Raw genomic sequence first — 23,154 nt, 5'->3', positions numbered from 1 at the left:
GACAGGAATATGATGTGAGATAGTTTAGCACACAGATAGAGTTAAGATTAGGTTGAGATTATAGTTGGGGTGGGAGAGAGAGAGAGAGAGAGAGAGAGAGAGAGAGATCTGTGTGATGATTGTGCAAGGATTGTTTGAGAGAGTGATTTTGGAGTATGCATGAGAGATCCTATATTGAGAGAGCCATTTAAGGGTTACTTGTTTATTAGTCAACATTTTATTATTGTAATTAATAAAGCTTTCTTTGTTTATAAAATCCTACACTTCCTGCTCTTGGCTATGTAACAGGGAGATCATAAAAGGAACAGTACCAGGTTATAAAGTAAGGTTTGTATATCCTTGCAGATAGAGGAGTAAGCAAACAGTTGTGACTGAGCCTTAAATAAGGTGACCATATGAAGAGGACAGGGCTCCTGTATCTTTAACAGTTGTATTGAAAAGGGAATTTCAGCAGGTGTCATTTGTATATATGGGGAACCTGGTGAAATCTCCTCTTCATCACACCAGTTAAAACTGCAGGTGCCCTGCCCTCTTTTAAATCTGGGCACTCTAGTATAGCTCCTGCAGGTTTAACAGTTGTGATGAAGAGGGAATTTCACCAGGTTCTCCATATATACAAATGACACCTGCTGAAATCCCCTTTTCTATGCAACTGTTAAAGATACAGGAGCCCTGTCCTCCTTTTCATATGGTCACCCAACCTTAAAGGTCCTGGTGGCAGCAAAACCCACGTGTATGAGAGAGAAGGTGGTTCCAGCTTGGGAGTGAGAAAGGCCTGAGAGGATGGGAATTCTCACTAGGACGGGTAGGAACACCACAAGGCCTTTTCTCTCTTTTTTAACACTCCCTCTGATGGTGTGTGTGGTGGTGGTGGTGGTGGTGGAAGTGTGTGTGTGAGAAAACCCACATTTCCTGGAGCACCATGGTCCCAATCCACTGTTACTGGAGAGTAGAGAAAGCTAGCATGCTATGTGTGATTACTGAATGGTTAGGATGGTGTTTTAGAAAATGTCTGCCACTGTACACAGTAGAAATAAAACATTTATATGGTTATGTTGCTGTAAATTACTAATAGGATGTGCAAAATATATTCCTATATTCATTGGAGCTCTGGCAACTTGTCATTTCCCCCTTTTTGAACAAATTTCTCTATATAGATGCTTCTCAACTGATGACAGCATCGGTTTTCATGTTGAATCTAAGCAGATTCAACAAAGCAGATGTACCAAAGCAATCTACTGATTCAGCAGTGGGAACAAATAGGAAGGGAGGGGGTTCCCAGGGAGTTTGCTTTTTTGTACTGACACCTGATCACCTCAAACACTAAGCACAGGTGTGAGAATTCTCTTGTGTTTAACAGTTGGTTGAACACAGGCTGTGATAATTAACTCCAAATCAGTGTCTTTGGCTCCACTCAAGTCATAGTTTGCTCTTGCACTTTGCAGATGGCACAGCAATGCTATTCAATAGATAATTATTATTTATTTTCTCTTCAGGACAATGTGGCCTAGATTCTTTCTTTTTTATCACTCAGAACAACTCTCAACCATTTTAGAACTGCAATCATGTGAAAGAAAGACATGGAAATTGGGTTGTACAAGTATGATTTTTTTTATTTAGAAAAAGCAAATATTTGTGTTTGATTTGGAATGCAGCAGTGCTATTGCTGTTGAATGATTAATAAAGGGATGTATGAAAAAAAATAATTTCTGCTAAAAGATGGCTAGCGCTGGACCCAACCCTGAGAGCAGAATTCCATGTTATAGGACAGTGGTCTTCAGCTGGTCCAGACCCGAGACCCATCTCAGACTCCCAATCTGCAATATGGGACCCACATTCGCAATTTCACAATTACCCAATGTGATGTCCACCTATATAATGTTAGTTATGGTGCAGGTTGGTATGTATATTTATAGTCATGTTGTTTATGTCCTTTGTGTAGAGTTAATATGCTAAGTTAGTTAAGGTGGGAGGGGGAAGAGAGAGTGAATGGAAAATTGGTGTGCTGGTGTATGATGGGTGGAGAGCGTGGGGTTTAAATAGAAGTGAGTCAGTTAAAAACAGTTGAGGTTTAGAGCTTGAAGGGACAATTTGTTTGTTCTTTTGGGATAGATATAGAGGGAGGAGTTAGATTAGGCCAGGAATAATTGAAACGTTAATTTCAGAGCTTTGATTGAATCCACATATAAATCTGCTTATACCATCTTATGTGAAATTAATAAATTATAACTTTTTTTAAAGGACCAAAGCGCACGAACGCTCGTGTGCCAAGGTAAGGTGTTGTTGTTGTTTTTTTAAAAAAGGGTTTCCCCGTTCCCCCCACTCTGCCCCTGATAGGTGCAGCACTCCTGGGAAGCGCTGCATCCCGTGCACGGCTCACTGCTCCTCGCAAGTAATTGTGCGGAGCGGGGAAAAACCACAAAAACGGGCCACACGCTCACGGTCTCAGGCTCAGCCTGAGAGTGCAAGAAAAAGCACGCCCAAAGGTGTAGTCTTTAACCCTGGGCCAGGGAGGGTTGATCCCTGCCTGAGCCCGGCATCCCCTATGCATCATCTGAATGCACAGGGGCGATCAGCACGGGATAACCCCTGGTCTAGCAAAGGCCTGGTAAGACTACAGGTATATGATTGATAACTATGACTAATGCGGTTGAAAATTACCCGGGCCTCATACTTCATACTGTAAACAGTTCACCATCTTGGATCAAGAAAAGAGCTCAATTAGACCCCCAATGGTGGATTTATTCTTTCCTCTGAAGAATCTGACATTGACTAGAGAAGGATGCAAACTAGTGGTGTAAAAGTATTATTAGTCAATTCTCGTATGTCTAATCTGGGTCTAATACAATAATCAATGGTACAGTGAGATGAAAATTCAGCTGGAATGTGCCCCGTTTGCTGTAATCAACAGCGGCTATGATTAATGTCCAAATATTGCAAGTAACATTACATCATCTCTGCTGCTCTTAGTGCTCCAAATAATAACTGGTCTGGTTTGTTTTGTTTTGTTTTCCTTTCCTTTCCTTCAGAATCTTTATCCTAGAGGACGGCAGCCTGAAGATATATAATGTTACCAAATCAGATGCAGGTGTATACACTTGCATAGCAATGAATCAATTTGGAGTTGCTAGGAATACAGGGAACCTGATTGTGAAAGGTACTTTATTGTCTTCATTTGCGCTTTATGCTTATTGGAAATACACATGCATATTTGATTAACCCTGCTGAGATGTCAGAGAATATAATAGTACTGTCTGCGGCATGGTTTGAACCAAATCTCCTTACTGGAGCAGGGCTGCTGAGATGCCTTTGGCAAACCAGAGGGTGCCTGGCTAAGCTGCAGGGGAGCCTGGGCTTTGATGTCATTCTTAGACAGTGATACTGACAATAAATAGAAAATCAGTTCTCAGGCTCCAGTCTGGATATCAGTACTTCAACTGTTTTTCTTCCAAATGTGGGATAAGCTGTAGAAAGGGCGTGCCCTGCCACTACTCAGTTTCAGAAATGAAACGTGTGTCTTATTTAAATGTATATTTCTGAAATATTGATTGGACTGGCAATGGATCCATTATCAGGGCCAGTGTCAGGGGTAGGGTTAGTTGGGCAACTGGTGAGGGCCCAGACCCCAACAGGGGCCCACTGGCAAAAGCCCCCAGGATCTGCGCCTCTTTTTCACTGTTTGTTCAACTGCCTCTCATTTTGGCCCAGGTGGTGGTGGTGGTGAGGAGGAGGAGGAGATGCCACTGCCTACTTGCTCACTTGCTCTCTCTCTGTCAAGCAAGCAAGTTACAGGAACAAGGAAAAAGAGGTTGAGGAGAAAGAGCAGCTGGTGACAATAGGAATGTAGACTCACTGAAGGAAGAGCTCATTGAGGGTGTCTTGCTCTTCTGAAACCTAGAGCTGACACTACCTGCTGTACTCAGTAAGAGCATATCAGAGAGATTTGGCTGAGGACCTTATACTGGGTCAGACTACTGCTAGACCTGCCCAATATATCTAGTCCTGACTGGCAGCAGCTTTCCTGGGTCTCAGCCAGACATTTTTCATTCAAAGCATATACTCTACCACAGAGCCATGGTCCCTCCCCAACAAACCAATCACACTGGGGGAGGGGAATAAGTCAGCTTTGCCCAATTTCTAATGTGGTAGTTCTGAGCATGGGATAGAGGAAGATAGGCCCACAGGATAGTGAATTTCTCAGTGGACAAGCCAAAGTAGGAGAGTTGGATTCGCTGGCAATGGCTGGAGAGACCCATATTATGAATATGATTATCATTATCATTTCTATACCGCCCCATAGTCAAAGCTCTGGCTGGTTTACAAAGATTAGGGGGGGAGAACAAGAAGGAGCTTTATTTTTCTGATATTCCCTAAGATGAGGTGGGCAAGCTTGCAGGATCTACTTTTTGTTTTGTTTGTTTTGTTTTGACTAGGCACCCAAAATCTACCAACCAGAGCCTGGTGCAAAACACACTTATATTTAAAGAATTCTGAGACCAAGAATTTGTTTTTAGAGGAATGAAACTCACAGTTATTCTGTACACAAATGCACTCTTGGTTGAACCTAGCTTCTTAATTGGAGTAGTATAATTTAGGACAGGGTTGTTGTTGCTGCTGCTACCATTAAACAATTGGGAGGCAGAAATCCTTGCCATTCTGTGAGTAGATCCAGGATTATCTTCTGCCCACACATGTTTTAACAGCCATCACTGTTTATGTCCCTGGAAATGTTTAGTCTTAGCTAGCTAGCTAGTCAAAAATGCTTACATTACAATTACCAGATCACATTTTCCTTAATTACCTAAAAATGCCCTTAAAATTAATCTTTCTGTTAGGAATATATGTGTTTGACATATTAATATGTCAAACACATAGTAATCATTATCTTTGAGGGGAAACTGGCTTGATGCTGTTGTGTGACACATCACTGCTGACTCATACACATCAGAGTCCATTAAGACTAGACCCAAAAGAAGTGATTTAAGAGAATGTGACTGATGGAAACTGGGGGGATTTGTCAAAATGCTACCATCAGGTTAACATGTGAGAAGAAGTTTCCCAAGACTCTGAATTGTCATTTCAAGTGAAGTCAAACAAGTTATCTTAGACGCTGGAGCCAATTTTATTTTTCTTCAGGCAGGGGGACCAGACAATAGTTCCATTTCGATCTCTCTCTCTCTCTCTCTCTCTCTCTCATCAACTAATGATCCCTGGAAGTTTTATATGACAATATTTTAAAAAAACAAAAACCCAAAACTATTCTGCTCTCATCAAGATTTTTTTTCTCCACAATTCAGATACATTATTCGCATAAATACATCAGCTATGGCTTGAATCCAAAGGTGTTTTTCAGCTACAAGAAAGCATCTTCTATTCATGGAAGGGCTGCTTCTGACGTAATGGAAGAGTATTGCATGAATAAAGTAATTTTAAATCAAGGGAAGGCTTTTTCCCCTCATTTGTGCAAGCTCCTGCTTTTCCACAAAGGTGTGCCTGAAGTAGCTCACAACATGAGAACCAAACTACAACAGAAATAAATATATATATATATATATATATATATATATATATATACACACACACACACACACACACACACACACACAACGTTTGCACCAATACTTGAACTGAAACTGAGTGATCCTTAGAAATTCACCCTTCTCTGAATTTTGGCATGGAATTCTCCAATAAAAAAATGCATACAGAAATGCACATATGAATGAAAACAACATTGAAATGCATTATATTAGGACAAATATTTGAACAATGTGTGTATTAGGCAAATGGCATATAAAATTCATCATTAGGAGAAATGCTCGTGAAAATACATATGAACATTCATGAAAACCTTTTAAAAAAATTCTTAACTTCTGGGATGAATGAAATTTAAGTTTGGAAAAATGAGAAAATGAGAGAAACTGAAATTAACATTTTGGTCTATCCATATTCCAAATAAGCAACAGTTCATTTCAATAATACTACTGTATGACATTTCAAATCTGTTAAAAACTATAAATTCCTAAAACTGAAATATCAATTGATATTATATATCAATAATTGTAATACATAATCCAGAGTCAGATCTGTTCAAACTCTCCGATGATATTTTGATCCTAAGAAATACCGTAGTCAGCAGCCAGTTCCTCTAAAGTGCCAAGTCCAAGAAATAGCAACCAGACTTTTTACAACCGCCTTGTTCATTTCTTAACATTTTGCTTTGATCTACTTTACCTTTTGGGTTTTCTTAACTGTTTTGGATTCTTGAAAAGGACAAATTATTTACTTAGTCCATTTATACTTCACCTTTACTTCAAGGAGCTCAAGGAGTCATCTGTGATTCTCCTGCCCTACGTTATCCTCACAACAACCCAGGCCGTAGCTAGACCTACGGTTTATCCCAGGATCATCCCGGGTCCGTCCCTGCCTGAGCTCTGGATGGCACTTAGATGAACAGGTTTGACCCCAGGTCAATCCTGGGATAAACCTTAGGTTTATCCTTAGGTTTATCCTGTTTATCCTTAGGTTTATCCTGTAGATAAACCACAGTGAGGTCTGTTAGGCTGAGTGAGAGTAACTAGGGCCGTAGCTAGACCTAAGGTTTATCCCTGGATTGTCCTGGGGTCAAATCTGTTCATCTAAGTGCCACACAGGGCATCCAGTGCTGAGGCAGGGATGAACCCGGGATGATCCTGGGATGAACCTTAGGTCTAGCTATGGCCTAGTCCAGCGTCACCCAATGAGCTTCATGGCTAAGTAGGAATTTGAACTTTGGTGTTTCTCATCCTAGTTTAGCATTATAACCACAATAATATGATGGCTCAAACCATAACGTCACACAATTTTTGTACTAATTGATTCATTGCATTTACATCCCACCTTTCTCTTCAGAGTTGAAGGCAGTATGCATGGTTCTCTTCCACCTAGGTTATCCTCATAGCAACCATGCAAGGTGGGTTAGGCTGAGATATAGTCTAAGGTCACCCAGTGAGTTTCATTGCTGAACTGGGATTTGAAGTTGGGTCTCCCAAGGCCAACACGCTACCCACTTTCCCGAACTGGTACCCTCCAGATATTTTGGACTGCCCCAGACAGCATGGCCAATGGCCAGGGATTATGAGAGTTGTAGTCCGAAATATCTGAAGGGCACCAGTTTGGGGAAGCCTGTGCTACCCCATCACACTGGCTCAAAGACAGGATTTGGGGTTTTTTAACAAATACATTTGATATGAGTGTTGAGACTGCATTGCTTGCATTGGCTTCCCCATTCACTTCAGTACTTTGCAGGTGCATTCCAGTGCATGTTCAGAGCTGCCCTTTCAACTGAATAAGTGAACAAGGGAATGTCACTGATGCAAAGCAGGCTACCATACATTGAAACACGCCCTGGTTTGCTTCAGGGTTTGCATCTATGTGCTTGCTTGCTTTTTCGTTCTATTTTAGATATTATATACTACCTAAGGCTTGGGCCAACCTGGTCATTTGGTAAATATCAGCTGAGTTAACATTTGTCAGTATAACACAATATGCAGTGCCTCTCTGATAGTCTTCTGTGCAATGGCTTGTACCATGCAGCTAGAAACTGTGTTCATATAAGAACTCCGCACTATAGCTCTGGATGAAATCTGGCTGCAGACAGACTTGAATATATCCTGTCAACCTTTTCATGGCTGCTCTGCCTGAAGCAGAAGGGGAGGGAGAAAGCTGAGAGAGAATCATGTGTTTTGGTTCTTAAGGGCTTGGGTTAAGTCCCCAATGATAAGCCTATGAAGAGGTTATTCAAGTGCCAGCAAAACCACATACAGAGATGGGCAACCTAAGTATTCCTCCCCCCCCCACGCCCCCACGCCTTTGGTTTTCCAGCAATCTGATCTTGTTTGGCATTTTAAAATAATTGGTTTTCTCTCCAGGTATCTCTCCATTCTGATATTAAAGTGGAACAATAATGGATGAAGAATAGATTTTAAGGACAAATTACTTTAAATGTAATTATCAGCCTTCTACAAAAAGGTTGATGCTACATAACGTTAACAATGATGGCATTTTTAAGAAAAATTGAGTGCCCAATATAGTTTGTGATAATGTAATGAGGATTTCTTTTTCTTTTTTCCCCTCTTCTGATTGGTATTATTTTTATAATGTCAGAATATTATTATCTTGCCAACAGACATGTTTCCATAACCTCAGTAGTAAAGTGAATTAAGTTTCACATGGTTGTTATGAAAGTGGTGATTTGAACAAACACAAGACAAGATAAAGATGTTTTATATGCTGGCTAACATTGTGTTCGATAAGGAAGAAGTGGACCCTGGTCTTGGCCACAACCTTTATTTATTTTAATTATAGACATAAAAAATATGTTTGGGGATAGGAATGATAGAGGAATCTGTTGGGGGGGGGGGTGTGGACCTTGGCAAACTTTTGCTAGTTCGACCCCTCAGATTCTGGCCTGACATCTGCCAGCTGGTCACACTCGGCCTGCATTGAGTCAGGCCAGTTGGCAGATTTTCCACCTCTGTACAGCGGCATTGCAATGGCAGCTGGAGGATGGCTGGCTGTGGAATGCTGGGAGTTGTAGAACTTTTTCCCTGTCTAAACATGCATAGGATTATACCCTTAAACACCAATCTTAATTGCTTATGACTCCAACAAATTAAACTTGCAGGACCTTTTAAGCAGTATTCTAGTGTGTCAAGCCACCAAGACAAATTGTATTGTGGTAACTGGCACAACTGGAGTTACGCTAGACACCCCTTATGCAAGGGCAACCTAATTTGTGTTAGTGGATTGACACATTAGGATACTACCCCTTATTTTAAATCATATATACAACCAAAATAGCTTATACAGCCTTATTTGAAATAACATATACAACCTAGCAGGCCACTTCCATAATTTCTGAGTGAGTAGAAAGTTGTAAGGAATTTATCCTCTCTGTGGTCTGGCTCTTGCGAGAGAAGTTAGAATTTCAGCAAGCAGCAGCAGTGGGTAGTGTGTTAATTTCTGAGGATGAACTCCAGGATGTGTTTGGAAGAACCCTTGCTGGTCATATAACCACCCAGCACCACTTGCTCTTCATAGGGCCAATGCTACTTGCATTAGGTGTCCTGCCTCCTACGGGAATGGAGATATTTCTGCCACATTACAGTTTACCAGAGATGAGCCCTGGAAGAAATTATTCCTGCCAAGCAAACCTGGTTAGTTCCCCATGGGGGATTTAGGATTGGGACTGTGTGTATGTGTGTGTGCTCCTGTTTGATTATTTTTATTTAAAAACCTGAGGCCCAGTGTATATGTACATCAGAAGGTACGTGTCAGATCCCAGCCAGCATTTCAAGATCACTAAGCATTGCATTTTGCACTCAGTGGGCATGTATCCTAATTGTGAATGATGTGACAATTACATTTTTGAAATGTAAAGGAAAGCCTTAATTTGACAATTGCAAAATTTATTAAAAAATCAAAATAACAACGTGCTATCATAATAATAGTGTTTGCAGGGAACATTTGTTTTGGTTCCCCTCTGGAGAAGTTTTGGCTGTTCAATTATAGGCCTCATTGCTTCAGTATTATATTCAACTGAAATGTCAGAATTCCGAAAAGCATATCTAATGTGCAAATTAAGTTTATTGCTGCTCATTGAGTTGTTTATTCCTTGCGATAGAAGTCTTTATTATACCTCAAGTGCACTGAGTGCCTTGTCTATTTTTCTTTTTGGAAACGGGGCATGCTCCATAATACATGCCTGCAGTTAGTAAGCAAGACAGATAGATAATGGGAAAGGGGAAGCTTTTAAGAAGCATTTTAAAAGGTTTGAGATGGAAATCCTAAAGAAAACCTCATAAAGGCAACAGCTTGTATCAAGTGAAGCGAATGTCTCAGCATCACTCATTGCGGTTGATGTGCTCTGGCTAGACTGATAGATCCAGGGAGACCTAGCATCAGCCTTCTATAAAAGATGCTTTTTTTGTTTTGCTAAGACTGCAAGACTGCACATTTAGACTCTATGTAATGCGTGGTTGAACAGCTTAACAAAGCAGAACAATAGAACAAAACAGGGCAATAAGTTTTAAGTGTTTTCAGGATGCTCATGGCTCCTTGAAGAGGTGTGGATAGGATGCTGGTTCCAGGTTTAAATCTTTATTCTTTCTTCAAAAAAGTGGGAGTGTTTGGGTGTTTAGCCTAAACGAAATTCTCACAAGGAAGTTGTGACGGTAAAATGAGATAAGGCTCTGTTGTGATCTGTAGGTGAACTTGGTGAGCTGTGATCCCAACACTGTGCTCTCTCTCTCCCTTCATCCCTCCCTACCCCCCTCTCTCTCACACTCACACACACATGCAGCTATCTGCATTTTTAAAATGTGCATGTTGTTTGCTTCCATGCAGTTTACATCCTATCTAGTTTGGCCCCAAAGGATCTCTGCAACTAATTATAGAATAAAGGCAGGAAGGTTGTTCACCAGTATTACATTTATAGTCAGGATTAGGATGGCTACTTAGACATCTCCAAAGAAGAGCACAAAAAAATGGCAATTGCATAAAATTTGCACATGCTAATTTACATGTATAGATGCTACTTTAGACATAATTAGTATAACTTAAATAGAATGATCCATCTCATCACAGAGTGTAAGAAGCGATGGGCTAATTCACTGTACTCACCCAACTCTGCTCACCGTACATTCCATGGACCAGCAGTGTGCAGCCAGCCACTCTTTCACCAAGCCACCATTTTGTGCAAAAATGGCAGCTCTGCCAATTTTCGTAAAGAGCCATTTATGCAAATAGTGATCATAAAGGGGCCATATACTTAACATTACAGGCATAAATGGTCCATTTACACCAGTGATTTGTGTAAATTGCCCCTTTACAGCTACCATTTGCATAAATGGCCTTTGTGCAAAATGGCGGCTTGGCAAGAGAGTGGTGGCTGCATGCTTGCCTGGCTTGCCAGACACCGAGTTGGACAAATGCGGGGATCCATGAGTTGGCATCCAGGGGACCGAGCCGATGAGAAATGGCCAAGCATTAAGCCCCAAACAGATGCCCATGCCATCTTTATATCTAGGTGATCTGAGTCCCTGGTGTTCAGTCTCCTGTGCAGGTGCCAGCTGTTGAACAGCAACTTCAAGACAGCTTCAAGCAACCCTACATTCTTTGGGGTCTCCCTCTTTAAACAAACAGAGGAATAGCCCTTCAAATAGAGGATATCTTCAGATAGAAGCCTGTTCTCTAAGGATACAATCCATGTTCTTATGTTTGAAGGGGACCTTTATGTGTGATTCGAAGTACCTCTTTGTTGGCACGGCAGTTTGTAGGATCAGGCTGTCAGATTGGTAGGTTTAGAAAGAAAATCATAAAGCTTTCGAACCTGTTTCCCAAAACACATGCAGGATATTTTATATGTAGATATGTTCTATCACATATTTTCAGACCTTCTGCTAGTTGGAAACACTGGAGTCCCCTGATTATTGCTTCCATTGTCTATTGATGCCCCTAATATTGCAATTTTTGTTTTTTACAGACACCCCTCAACATTTCATTCTCCAACTCTTTTCTCCTATCAGCTATGGCATAATTTGTATAGCATTTATCCCCATGATTAGACTTGATGTTGTATTTTATTTGTATGAATATGAATTGTCATGATTGCATAATGCTTTCATCAATGTACATTTTATTTGCCTAAACTGCTCATAACAGAGGAGTTGTTATCTTCAATTTATGTGGCAATCATACCAACAGTAACAAAGGGTTGTGGGAATAAAAACTACAACTCATTCCCCTGACCCATAAGCAAACTATAATTTTTGTTAATTAAGTGACTCAGTGTATAATTGAAATGACTTGTACAATTTTTATTTTTATTTTTTTGAATTGTTGCCTTTGAGACATCAAGACTTTGGAGATCTTGGAAATTATTTCGGAATTAACTATGATATTGTAATTTCTTCTAAGTTCTTGTAACTGACTTTTTTTTGGAATCTCATGTGCAACAAAGAATGTTTTTTCCCCCACCAAACAGAAAGAACTGTCATTACTACTCCACCTTCCAATATGGATGTTACAGTTGGAGAAAGTATTGTCCTGCCCTGTCAAGTATCCAAAGATCCATCAATTGAGGCTGGTTTCTCATGGTCATTTAATGGAGATACTATAGATTTTAAAAGAAGAATGACTCATTTTGAAAGAGCTGGAGGTGTAAGTTCTGTAGAGTATTCTTTAATCAAAGTTGTTGGTTGTTGCTGTTTTAATCACTATTTTTTTTAAAAAAAAATCCACCTCATACTTAAATCACCTGAGCAATAACTTTCTAAAATTTCCACTGTTTCTGATATGCACTGTGAAATCAAAAAGCCACAACTATTTGTTTTGCATTCAAAAAAAAGAAAAGAAAGTTGTTAAATCTAAATCTGTATTTATCATTTAAATCTATTCCTGAACAAATGATACTAAAAATGCAGGATAGCAATTTCTATTTACACTGTGATCTCGCTCCGTCTGTGATGGCTTTAGATCCTTGGCACTTTGTCCCTTGAACTGCCAAGCTAGAATATAGTTGGGTACCTTTCTCTGTAGCAGCAAGGGCATGCCAGCTTGCTACAGAGCAAAGTAGCTAACTACATTGGGTTGAAAACTGAAAAGATACAAGATCTATTTTGCATTTTTGATCAGGGCATGGCTCCTTCAACAAGTGTACAGCTGAGACCATATGTTAAAACAAAAAGCAAAAAAACCTCCCAATAACAACCATCCACTGGATGTATAGTAGAAGGCTCCAAAGAGAAATGCTTCTGACAAATAAACTCCAAGTAGCTGCAATTGTCAAAGCCCCCACCCCTCCCCCCAGCCTAGGTATCTCCAAATTGTTTCCTGCAACTGAAGAAGGTTATGCAGAGGGGGTTTTCCCACCAACTCTGCTGAAGACCATCTCCTGCCACCACCAGAAGCCATTCCAGCAATAGGTTCTGAAGGAGATGAACTAGGAAGCAGAGCCATCCCAGCCTGCTGAAAGACTTCTTTTCTTCTTCTTTCCTCACCATTCCTTTTCCCCCTGTGTGTCACATCCTTTTAGGTTGTAAGCCTGCAGTCAAGGACTGCCTTGTCTTACTGATTATATGTAAGCTCCACTGGTAACCTTTTTGGCTGAGGAATGGGATACACATATTTTAAATTAACCAACCGAGGAGGATCCCAACTTACATTCCCTCTCTAGGGCCGGATCTACACTACTGCTTTAAAGCGCTTTATAACAGTTATAAAGCGCTTTAACTGCTTTAAAGCACTATAAAACTCTTATAAAGCGCTTTAAAGCAATAGTGTAGATCCATCCCAGGTTCCACCCACTACGAGGAATGGAGCACCTCCTGCCAGACATGGTTGACGATGCCTTGTTCCATTGGAGGTTTTATTCTGGCTCCCCAAAATTCAGTGGACATGTTGCTATGGCATGCGGCTTCTGTCTGAGACCTAAAAGCCAGAGTTTATGGCTGGTATCTGTTTCCAGACTTCTCCCACCAGAAGCTTTATATAGCCACATCCATTTATGTTTGCTTTCAGTGTTTGCATTCTTTGTGAGAAGCCATAATAAAAATGTCTAAATGAAAGAAACTGATGACAGTAATGCATTATTTAATTTTAAAACTGCATTTTTATTAATACTTAGCAAGTTACAAAAATATCCATTATGGAAAATACATTATGTGTGATTAGTTCTACCTTTCTCTCTTTTTTATCTCAAGGAATCTGTAGGGGACCTTATGATAAGAAATATTCAGCTAAATCATTCTGGGAAATACACATGCACTGTGCAAACAGCTATGGACATGCTATCTGAAACAGCAGAAATAATTGTAAGGGGTAAGTCTATTAACTGTAAAGTTCCAACTCACTGTAACACCAAAAAGAATATGATATACTTCAGCATCAGAGAAGCTGGTTAAATGAAATGTAAATAACTCATAATCTACAGCTCATATATATTTCCTATTGTTATATATTCCCTTCAGACTAAAATTTGCCCGGTGAGCACCTAAAAAAATCAGCCAGCAGACATTATTTCTTATATACAGTATGTCCTATCTCATATATTTTGGATATATTTCTACAGCATTGTAAGGATATCTAACTACCTATCTTTCTATCTTAGAGATGTGTACTGATCCCAAGATTTGACTTGGACCCCAATTCAGAAAATAGCCCAGTTCTGCTCAAACCAATTTGGAGGCTGCTTACTTTGACATGAGTAGCAAATCCAAGTCAATATTCAGAAATCTAAGCCTTCATGCCTACCAGGGGATTTTTTAAATAGTCATACATCCCCTCCCCTTTGTCAGAACTGAATGAAATGTGTAGGCATAGTAGCCCCCTCAGAGGGAATTATACCTGGCAAATTTCAGAAAAATAGGTGCACATGGTTTTGTGCTCTGCACATATAAAGGATCTGAGTGGATGTGATTGATGTAGGATAGCAACTGCCCTGGGTCACAAAGGAATGTGATAGGGATGAATGTGATTTGGGCATGGTTGCACATGGGATTTGGTTTTGGAAGTATAATTTGTCTTTCAGTTCCCACTGTGTGCTGAAATTGAATTACGCACCTGGGAGTGGAGTCACACATCCTAGTCACTTTGGCTGGGAGCTGACTCAGGTTAGCATGCAGTTACCATCTGTTGCAGTCAAAATGAGGAAAGACCTGTATTTCCACATTCAATTTTGAAGAAGAAGCACAAGGTCAAAAAGATGTTTGGGTTCAAGAGTTGATGGGCTTTGTAGCTGGGGGCAGAAGAGAACCATCTTGGGTGATTGCCCAGAAAGTAGAGAGACAATTCCTTAGTCTAGTTTAGCTTCTAATGTTTTGAAGAATGACTCCAAGTAAAAGGTAGACAGAGGCATCTGTGTGAGATGTTTTTGCCAGAAGGTGTCTTCCTGTGTTAGATCAGGGAACTGAACTAGGATGCTTCATCTCTGACTGCTAAAACCATCCCTTATAAATCTAGTGAATGAATACCATATCCACAACTGAACTCTTTAGAGCAACACAACTTCAAACTCTTTCTTTTATAAGGCACTCCAGGTCCACCCAAAGATGTCAGTATTGAACATGTTTCGAGTACAACTGCAGTGCTAACCTGGAGACCAGGAATAGATAATAACAGTCCAGTCCAGATATACACTGTTCAAACAAGGACTCCCTTTTCGGTTGGATGGCAGGCTGTTTCAACAGGTACACAATGTCTTTCCTGACTTACATTCTCTGCTATATTTTCTTATTCTTCTGTCCTTTAACCTTTTTGTTTTATGTTTAGTTCCTGAAGTTATTAATGGACGGACCCACACAGCAACAGTGGTTGATCTAAATCCTTGGGTTGAATATGAATTTCGAGTTGTGGCTGGAAACACTGTTGGCATCGGAGAGCCAAGCACACCATCCGAGCTACTAAGAACTAAAGCATCAAGTAAGTTACCTGAAATTGTGCTGATGGCTTACAAGTCCCTTAAAAATGTAACTCTTTTCTTTGCAAAATGAAATCGTAATGGCTCAGGCACATCCTCCAAGTGTGGATGTTTTTAAACAGTGTATACCATGTTTTTAATCAGTATTTTATGTATTTTATGCTTGTTGTTCCCCTCCTCAATCCAATTGGAGAGGCGGGTAAGAAATAAATTATTATTATTATTATTATTATTATTATTATTATTATTATTATTATTATTATTGCTCAAGATGCAAAACTGAAATTAGGAGGTTACTCATTTGTTAACATTTATTAACATTTTTATCCTTGGCAATTAAAGTATTTTACATACTAATCAAATACAAGTAATAACTAAAATGTAATGGAGAATCCTGCACTGGGGAAGGGGTGGGGTTTCTAGGCAAAATGGAGGTGTAGCCTCCCTGATGGATTGTTGGAAAGGTGGACCCAACTAGTTCAGGGTTCCGGTACGAAAGATGAAGGTCTGGTTGTAGCATCCCTTTCATTTGATTATTATTTTTAGTTCCTTAGAGAAATGTGAGTAAAACATATTTAGGTTGATATTACATATTCATATCAAGTTTGTAGCCTGCCAAGGCCCAGGCCAGATCTACACCAAGCAGGATATGACACTTTGAAAACGTTTTGAAAACTGTATGTGGTGTGTGTCCTGGGCCTCAAGAATTGTCACTACTGTTATAAACCATTTAAAAGCAGTAGTGTAGATCCTGCCCCAGAGAATGGTCTGAGTGCAGAAGACAGTGATCTCACAGTCTAATCAGTCCATTTATGTGAGCCCTGAGAGTCCCATCTTGTTATTTTGTTATTGCATTTATATCCCACTTTTTTTCCTCCAAGGAACCCTAGGCGGTGTACATAATCCTCCTCCTCCTCTCCACTTTATCCTCACAACAAGAACCCTGTGAGGTAGGTTGGGCTGAGAGTCTGTGACTGGCCCAAAGTCACCCAGTGGGTATCCATGGCTGAGTGGGGACTAGAACCCTACATCTATTATATATATGGTAGTGGAAGAAGTCAGTAAAGGCCATATGAGTTTGCAGATCTCGGTTGTCCAATTTCTGGTGCATCACCTCATTCCAGAATGGAAAACCTGCAGCCTGTGGGCCAGATGTGGCTTTGCCAACCAGCCCATGGGGCTTCCCCTCCTTATACCCCACCCTCACAGCAGTTAGGCTTGAAAGAAGCTTTCCATTTCCATCAATAGAAGGCTTTTTAAAAGCCTAATTGCAGTGCAAGGGGTAATGCGTGGGGCTCACATCTGGGAATCCTGCATGTTGTAACCTCCCTGCCAACCCCCATATGATTGTTGGGCTTGGGAAAATCCAATGGAAAGCTTTCCCCCCCCCCAAATGTAATTGCAGTGTGGGGAGGGGACTTGATGGGATTGCACCTAGGGAATGAAGTATTAACCCTACCGATAAACACCAACCCCTTCCCTGCTGAATATTATTCTCAGAAGCCATTGGGTTTTGACAAAGTCTCCCATTGTCTTTCAAGCCTAATTTCCAGAGAGCACATTTTCGTGTGTGTGTGTTGTATATGGGAATGAATGTGTGGGTAATGTGTGAATCGGTGTGTTGTAATGTGTATGAGTTCTTGCTGAGGTGTGTGTATGTGCACAAGATAGATTGTGTGTTGTGTGCCCACTTTTTTTCCTTTTCTTTTTTTGCCTCCACTCGCCTTCTGTAGGGGCCCACCCAAAACTGACATGCAGCCTGTGGAAGGTTAGCCCCAAAGTAATGCGGCCCTTGGGACAAAAAATAAATAAATCCTCACCCCTGACCTGGTGTGCACTGGTTGTCAGAATTGTTGGAAACAATGATGAGCTGGATGGGTCACATTCAGGAAGGTATTTCGCAGGTTCTTAGGCAATACTCAGAATTGCTTAGCACAGATTATAGGAACATAGGAAGTTGGCTTATACTGAGTCAGACCATTGGTCCATGTAGCCCAGTATTGTCAGCTGTGACTGGCAGCAGCTCTCCAGGGTTTCAGACAGGATTCCTTTCCTTGCCCTACCTGGAGAAGCTGGGAATTGAACCTGGGATCTTCTGCATGCAACGCATGTGCTCTATCACGCTGAGTTATGGTCCCTCCCTTAACTGCTACCATAAAATCCTGAATATGCCATCTTAGGCAGGATCTACACTACTGTTTTATAATGGTTTATAATGGTATTAACAGCTGTTGGGGCCCAGGACACATTCCGTATGTGAACCACCCAGAGAACTTTGGCTATTGGGCGGTTATTGCCATTTTCAAAGCCCTTTCAAAGTTTTAAACCCTGCTTGGTGTAGATCTGACCTAATGTTTCAAATTAAAATAGATTGGTGGACCAGGGAAATTCTAAAAAAATGAAAACATCAGCCCATCCCTGTGTTAATGAGGCACACATTTTTTTAATCTAAATACTGGGAAAGTATAATATTATTGATGTATTGGAAACAGTTAAGCAAAGTGTGTTATATAAGAACTATGTTTTAATTCCTCCTTCTTGTCCTGTACAGAGTATTTTATAGACAGTAGAATTCTAGAAAACCAGAAAGAAACAATTGTTTTTGCCAAAGTTTCTTTAAACTTTGACTTTCAGTGGGGAGCTTTATGGAGGTTAGATATCCCCTGCTTTGGTTTGTTGAAATCTGGGTTGTAGGAGATCCAGAAATAGAACAGTAGCACTGATGTTATGTGCAGGTTAAAATATTGATCTAAAGGGATTTGGATAAACTCTACCCACTTGACTGCTTAAATGTTCCATAGACAATAGGGAAGCAATTCTGCTGTGCAGCTGGCTGCTAAGATTCTAGAATGCTAATTAAAATCAGCCTCAGAGCAACAGGTGTGACAAATAAATAGTGATGAAAGCGTGAATGAGAAAGTCTGTCTTATAAGGTCTACATTGCCAGCTAAAACCCGATCGAGCATTCATACATTCCTGGAGGCAAATGAGCCGCTGCTCATTTCATTAAAATGGAGCTGAGAATTAATTGAGCTTCTGCCGATGCAGTTAACCATAAATTTTCATCTGTTTCTCAACTATGACCCAGTTGAGGCTTTGTTGAGCAGTAGTATAAATTTCTTCTCCATGCAAATACAGTAAATACTGGACTCATTTGACACAAGCACTAATTGAGCATTAACTGGTTCATGGACCAGTGGAACGTTAGTTGAGCTTGGCTTGGAAGTCCCTTTTCGATTCTTCATTGAGTTAACCACCCCGCTCCCTTTCGTTCTTGAACTTTTGCAAATCTGACACAATTTATCCAAAGTGAATGGTAGCAGCAAATAGTGTACAGATCCCCCCCGAAAATAATAGAATTCCTTCCCAAAAAGACGGAACACAGTTTGTCAAAGAAGAAAAGGGTATGTCTCAGGGCAGTACCCTATACTACCTTCACACTACTGGAGTTCATGAAACAAAAAGGAATGAGAGGAAATAATCATTTTTAGAATGGGACAGGTCAGCAGAGCTCATAGACGGGAGCTCATTTCCATTCTTAATTCAGAAACTGTTAGTTCCTGTTGTGCTAGCGGTCCATTCTGCTAGTGAAACAGAACTATTACAGGCACAGAAGTCTAAGGTCCTCCTCTGGGTGCCTACTCCAAGGGAAGCTTGGAGGATGGCAACAAGATGGCACCACCTTTTCAGTGGTGGCCCCCCAATTATGGAATGATCTCCCCAATGAGGCTCGCCTGGCGCCAACATTGTTATCTTTTCGGTGCCAGGTTAAGACGTTTCTCTTCTCCCAGGCATTTAACAGTATATGTTGAGTTTTTAACTGACCCAGAATAAATGGATATTGTACGTAATCTGTTTTTATGCTTTTTATGATTTTAATTTTTTTATGTCAGTTTTTAATGTTCCATGTTTTAATCTTTGTAAACTGCCCAGAGAGCTTCAGCTATGGGGCAGTATATAAATGGAAATAATAATAACAACAACTATTGGAGACACAGCAACAGTATAGGATGTTTCCTTTAGTTAGCTACACTGTACACTGATAGTCAAGGGGTCAGCTTATTAGTTAGGGTCAGCCCATTGAGTGTGAAAGTGTCCAGTGACTCACTATATAGATCAGCCTTCCCCACCCACCAGAAGTGTGGGACTACAACTCCCATATCCCTAGCCAGCATGGACAATGATCAAACTGGCTGATGACGGGGGCTATAGTTCAAAAACATCTGGTTGTGCCACTGAGTTCATGGAGCAGGCAAGATCATTCCTATCACATTGCCCACCGATTGATGCCCACTCAGAAGTAGGACCCATTTAATTTAAGGGATTACAGCCTAAACCATTCTCAGTGATTTCCTCTTTGTACCTGTTATTCTAGATTAGCAATGTCTGAGGAATTCATTCGGGGTGTGGTACTCACTGAGCTTTCATCAGATCAGCCCCCCAGGTTTTGGATTGTTTCCCCACATGCTGGCCTGATTCAATCTGCATCGAATGGGCCATCTTGCAGATTTTCAATTTTTACTTTATGTAAATAATAATAATAACAACAACAACCTGCCTCTCCCTCTGGATCAAGGGGGGTGCAACACAAATGCAAACACCATAAAATAGATATAACTAAAATACATATAAATAGAAATGTGTGCAAATTGCAGGCATAATTTACGTAATTTGCACAAATTCCAGTTGTAATTTGCCTAATTTGTGCAAATTGCAGCTCAATTTTGTGTAAATGATGCAAATTGCAACCCACAATTTGCAGACATTTCTTATTTATGTTTTTTTAAAAAAAAAAATACCAAACAAACATTTTGAGAAAAGTCCTGTGGCTCAGCCCACAAATGTGCGCCAAGCTGGGTGTTCCCTAGGTGTCGGATTAGTTTTCACACTGCAGTGGGCCTTGTAGTTGCAGCTAAGATTTAATTAGAACTAGTCTGGAAGTGTTTGGGTCTATTCAGCCTGTAGAACACCAGAATTTGTATGAGCTTATTTCTGTCATTGTTCTCAGAGCAGAACAGGTGGGAGTCACTTTACTTCCCCTTGCTCAGCCTTGAGAGGCTGGGATTTCTCTGTGATAACCTGACAGAGTTGGGAGGACAAGTTTGCAGAAGGGTCACTCAGACTGAAGCATCATCCTGGAGGGCTGAGCAGAGGTGCCCTGTTTGTTGAAAAGCCAAAAGCTGAAAAGCCAAAAGCCCTTGTCTGTCAAGTGGTCTAGAGGAGGGTCATAGAATCACAGAATAATAGAATAGTAGAGTTGCAAGGGGCCTATAAGGCCATCAAGTCCGACTCCCCACTCAATGCAGAAATCCACCTTAAAGCACACCTGAGAGATGATTGTCCCGCTGCCTCTTGAATGTCTCTAGTGTGGGAGAGCCCACAACCTCCCTGGGTAACTAGTTCCATTTTCGTACTGCTCTCAGTCAGGAAGTTTTTCCTGATGTCCAGCTGTCTAACAGTTATGACTCCCTTTTAAAGAAGCTGATGCAAAGGTGAAGAAGAGCCTTTGCAAGGAATATCTTGTCTATATTGCCCAAACCCCCTCCCTGTTTGGATCTGTGACGGCACCAACCTCACACAGAAGGCCTTGCCTAGCACACCCTTCTCAAGCCAAGCGCCACCTCTTGAAAAGCCTGAGGAAAGGATAAAAACAACCACACCTTTCCCCTATATGTGAGAGAACAAGGTAAAGGGTTTTGGAACATAGGTTCTATTGCTGAGGTACTGAACTGCAGGTGTATGTTAGATGTTTTTACACTGTGTAATATAGCAGGTAATAAATCCAAGCTGACACATGGTTTGTATTAGCAGAACACAAAGTAAAGTTTATTGAAATTTAACAGATCTTTGGTATTTCAATTTGGATCAAACCTGCTTATTTTTATACTTAAAGCAACAGTCCCAAGTGCCTTAAAATTCTATCTCTTCTCACTCCTCACACTAAACACTCTCACAAGCCAGACTAAAACTCCCAGACTAAAACCAGACCTCAAACCAACCCCACAATGCCCTCAGCCAACCTATTTATACTCCTCCCTCCCCCTCTCTCACAGCATCATCAGCCACACTTAGGGCATTCCTAGACGAGGCTTTAGCGCGCCTTGAGACCCGGTTTCCCTGCTGTGCGTCCAGATGATGCACAGGGGAATCCAGGCCCAGGCTGCACTGAGGCCTCCTCTAATGCGCCATAAGTGAAGTCGCTTATGGTGCGCCTTTTTCGCAGCCCCGGCCTCAGGCCGGAGCTGCGAAACGTCTAGGAAGGTCCGTGGCTTTTTGCGGCTACTCGCGAGTAGCCGCGAAAAGCCACGGACCTGGCACAGTGCTCATACGAGCGCTGTGCCCATCGGGCCGGGGGGGGGGAAGAGAGGGGCAGGGGGAAGGATGGCAAGGGGGGAGGGCGGGTGAGAGAGAGAGCGCCGGGCGCCGCCGCCCGAACAACCAGGCGAGCGGTGCTGCCAGGGCAAGGCCTGGCATGGGGGGGTGGCATTGCCCGGGCAAGCACTGCCGCCCGAGCAAGCAGGCGAGCGGCGCTGCCAGGGCAAGGCCCAGGGACAGGGAGGGGGGGCTTCAGTTTTTTTAAAAAAACCAGACTTACCTGGTCCGGAGTCTTCGGGCCGCATGTGGCCCCTTTAAACTAAAAAAAAAAAAAAAATGGCGGATGCTGCAGAGATCCCGAAGTCCCTGCGTGTCCCGCGTCTGTAAGCCGAGCTGGCGCGCGCTAACGTCAGCGCGCCGTCACCCCGCCTCCCTGCCAGCTTATCCCGGCAGGTCTAGCAAAGCCCCCACTCAGTCAAACATTCCACTCTCACTAAACATATAAAAACAGACATACCTAAGGGACAGAAAGGTGGGTATCGCCACAGGATCCTTCATCACCTGGGCCTCTGGAGGCACACTGCACATTGACTCTCCTAATTGGAACTTTGGATTCCTAAGGACTTGCCATGAAAGTTACTTTGAGGCTTTTCATAGACTTGAACTCTCGTTTGCTGTTGATCATGTGTCTTTGTTTACCCTTCTTTTGATCTTATTTAGGCCTTTACCATGTTGCCTGGGGTTACCAACAAATGATCCGAAGTTGGACTAGCTCTCTTAGGGGCGGATTGTTAGGCCTTTCAAGAATTTGCCCCTTTGATTGCCTGAAGGCTCATGTCAGGAATCATCCCCATGTGTTCAGAACCATGGAGATGGCAATGGGAAAACCACATTGATGGGGATCTCATCATGGTAGTAGTGATAAGCTTTTGACTGTTCTGGTATTTCTTGGAGCCTATAGCTACTGACCATCAGCTATATGATTTCTGAAGGGTGCAACCATTAAGCTTTCAATGTGAAATTTCCTGTAATAAAGAAGTCTTACAGATTTGAGTGTCCCGTATCAGTTTGCCAGAATGTGTGCTTGCCTAAGGGACCAGGAAACCTGACACCGGGAGTCCATTGAACCCAAAAAGGGCTGGATTCCACAGTGATGGACATCTCTACTCTAGATTGACTAAAATGAGATGGTCCATACAGGAATGTTAGTTCTATCACTATGGAAACCATAGGCTTACCATGATCCTCACCTCCTTAGACCAAGTACAGTCCAACATCTTAGTCACAGATACAGCCATGGTCAGTTCCAAACATACCTGCGGTGGACCAGAAAAGTCAGTACCGTATTAACTCTTTCCCTTTGCTAATAAGGATTGTATAAACCT

The 23,154-nt window shown here is 41.5% G+C and overlaps 1 protein-coding gene across 1 annotated transcript in view; it reads left to right on the top strand.

The window, feature by feature from the left end:
• The window catches only part of LOC134395538 (contactin-6-like), a 278,197-nt gene that overhangs the window by 229,159 nt on the left and 25,884 nt on the right, over positions 1–23,154 (top strand). Inside the window, exons 12-17 of the mRNA XM_063121702.1 lie at positions 3,030–3,157; positions 12,023–12,198; positions 13,664–13,666; positions 13,740–13,857; positions 15,066–15,224; positions 15,307–15,456. Of these exons, the coding sequence (XP_062977772.1) occupies positions 3,030–3,157; positions 12,023–12,198; positions 13,664–13,666; positions 13,740–13,857; positions 15,066–15,224; positions 15,307–15,456 (734 nt within the window). The remainder of the gene's footprint in view (positions 1–3,029; positions 3,158–12,022; positions 12,199–13,663; positions 13,667–13,739; positions 13,858–15,065; positions 15,225–15,306; positions 15,457–23,154) is intronic.

This window comes from Elgaria multicarinata, chromosome 3, assembly GCF_023053635.1.
Source record: "Elgaria multicarinata webbii isolate HBS135686 ecotype San Diego chromosome 3, rElgMul1.1.pri, whole genome shotgun sequence".
In the NCBI taxonomy this organism is placed as follows: domain Eukaryota; kingdom Metazoa; phylum Chordata; class Lepidosauria; order Squamata; family Anguidae; genus Elgaria; species Elgaria multicarinata.
Note: the sequence above shows the minus strand (reverse complement) of the source record. Positions and strands in the feature narration are given on the sequence as shown.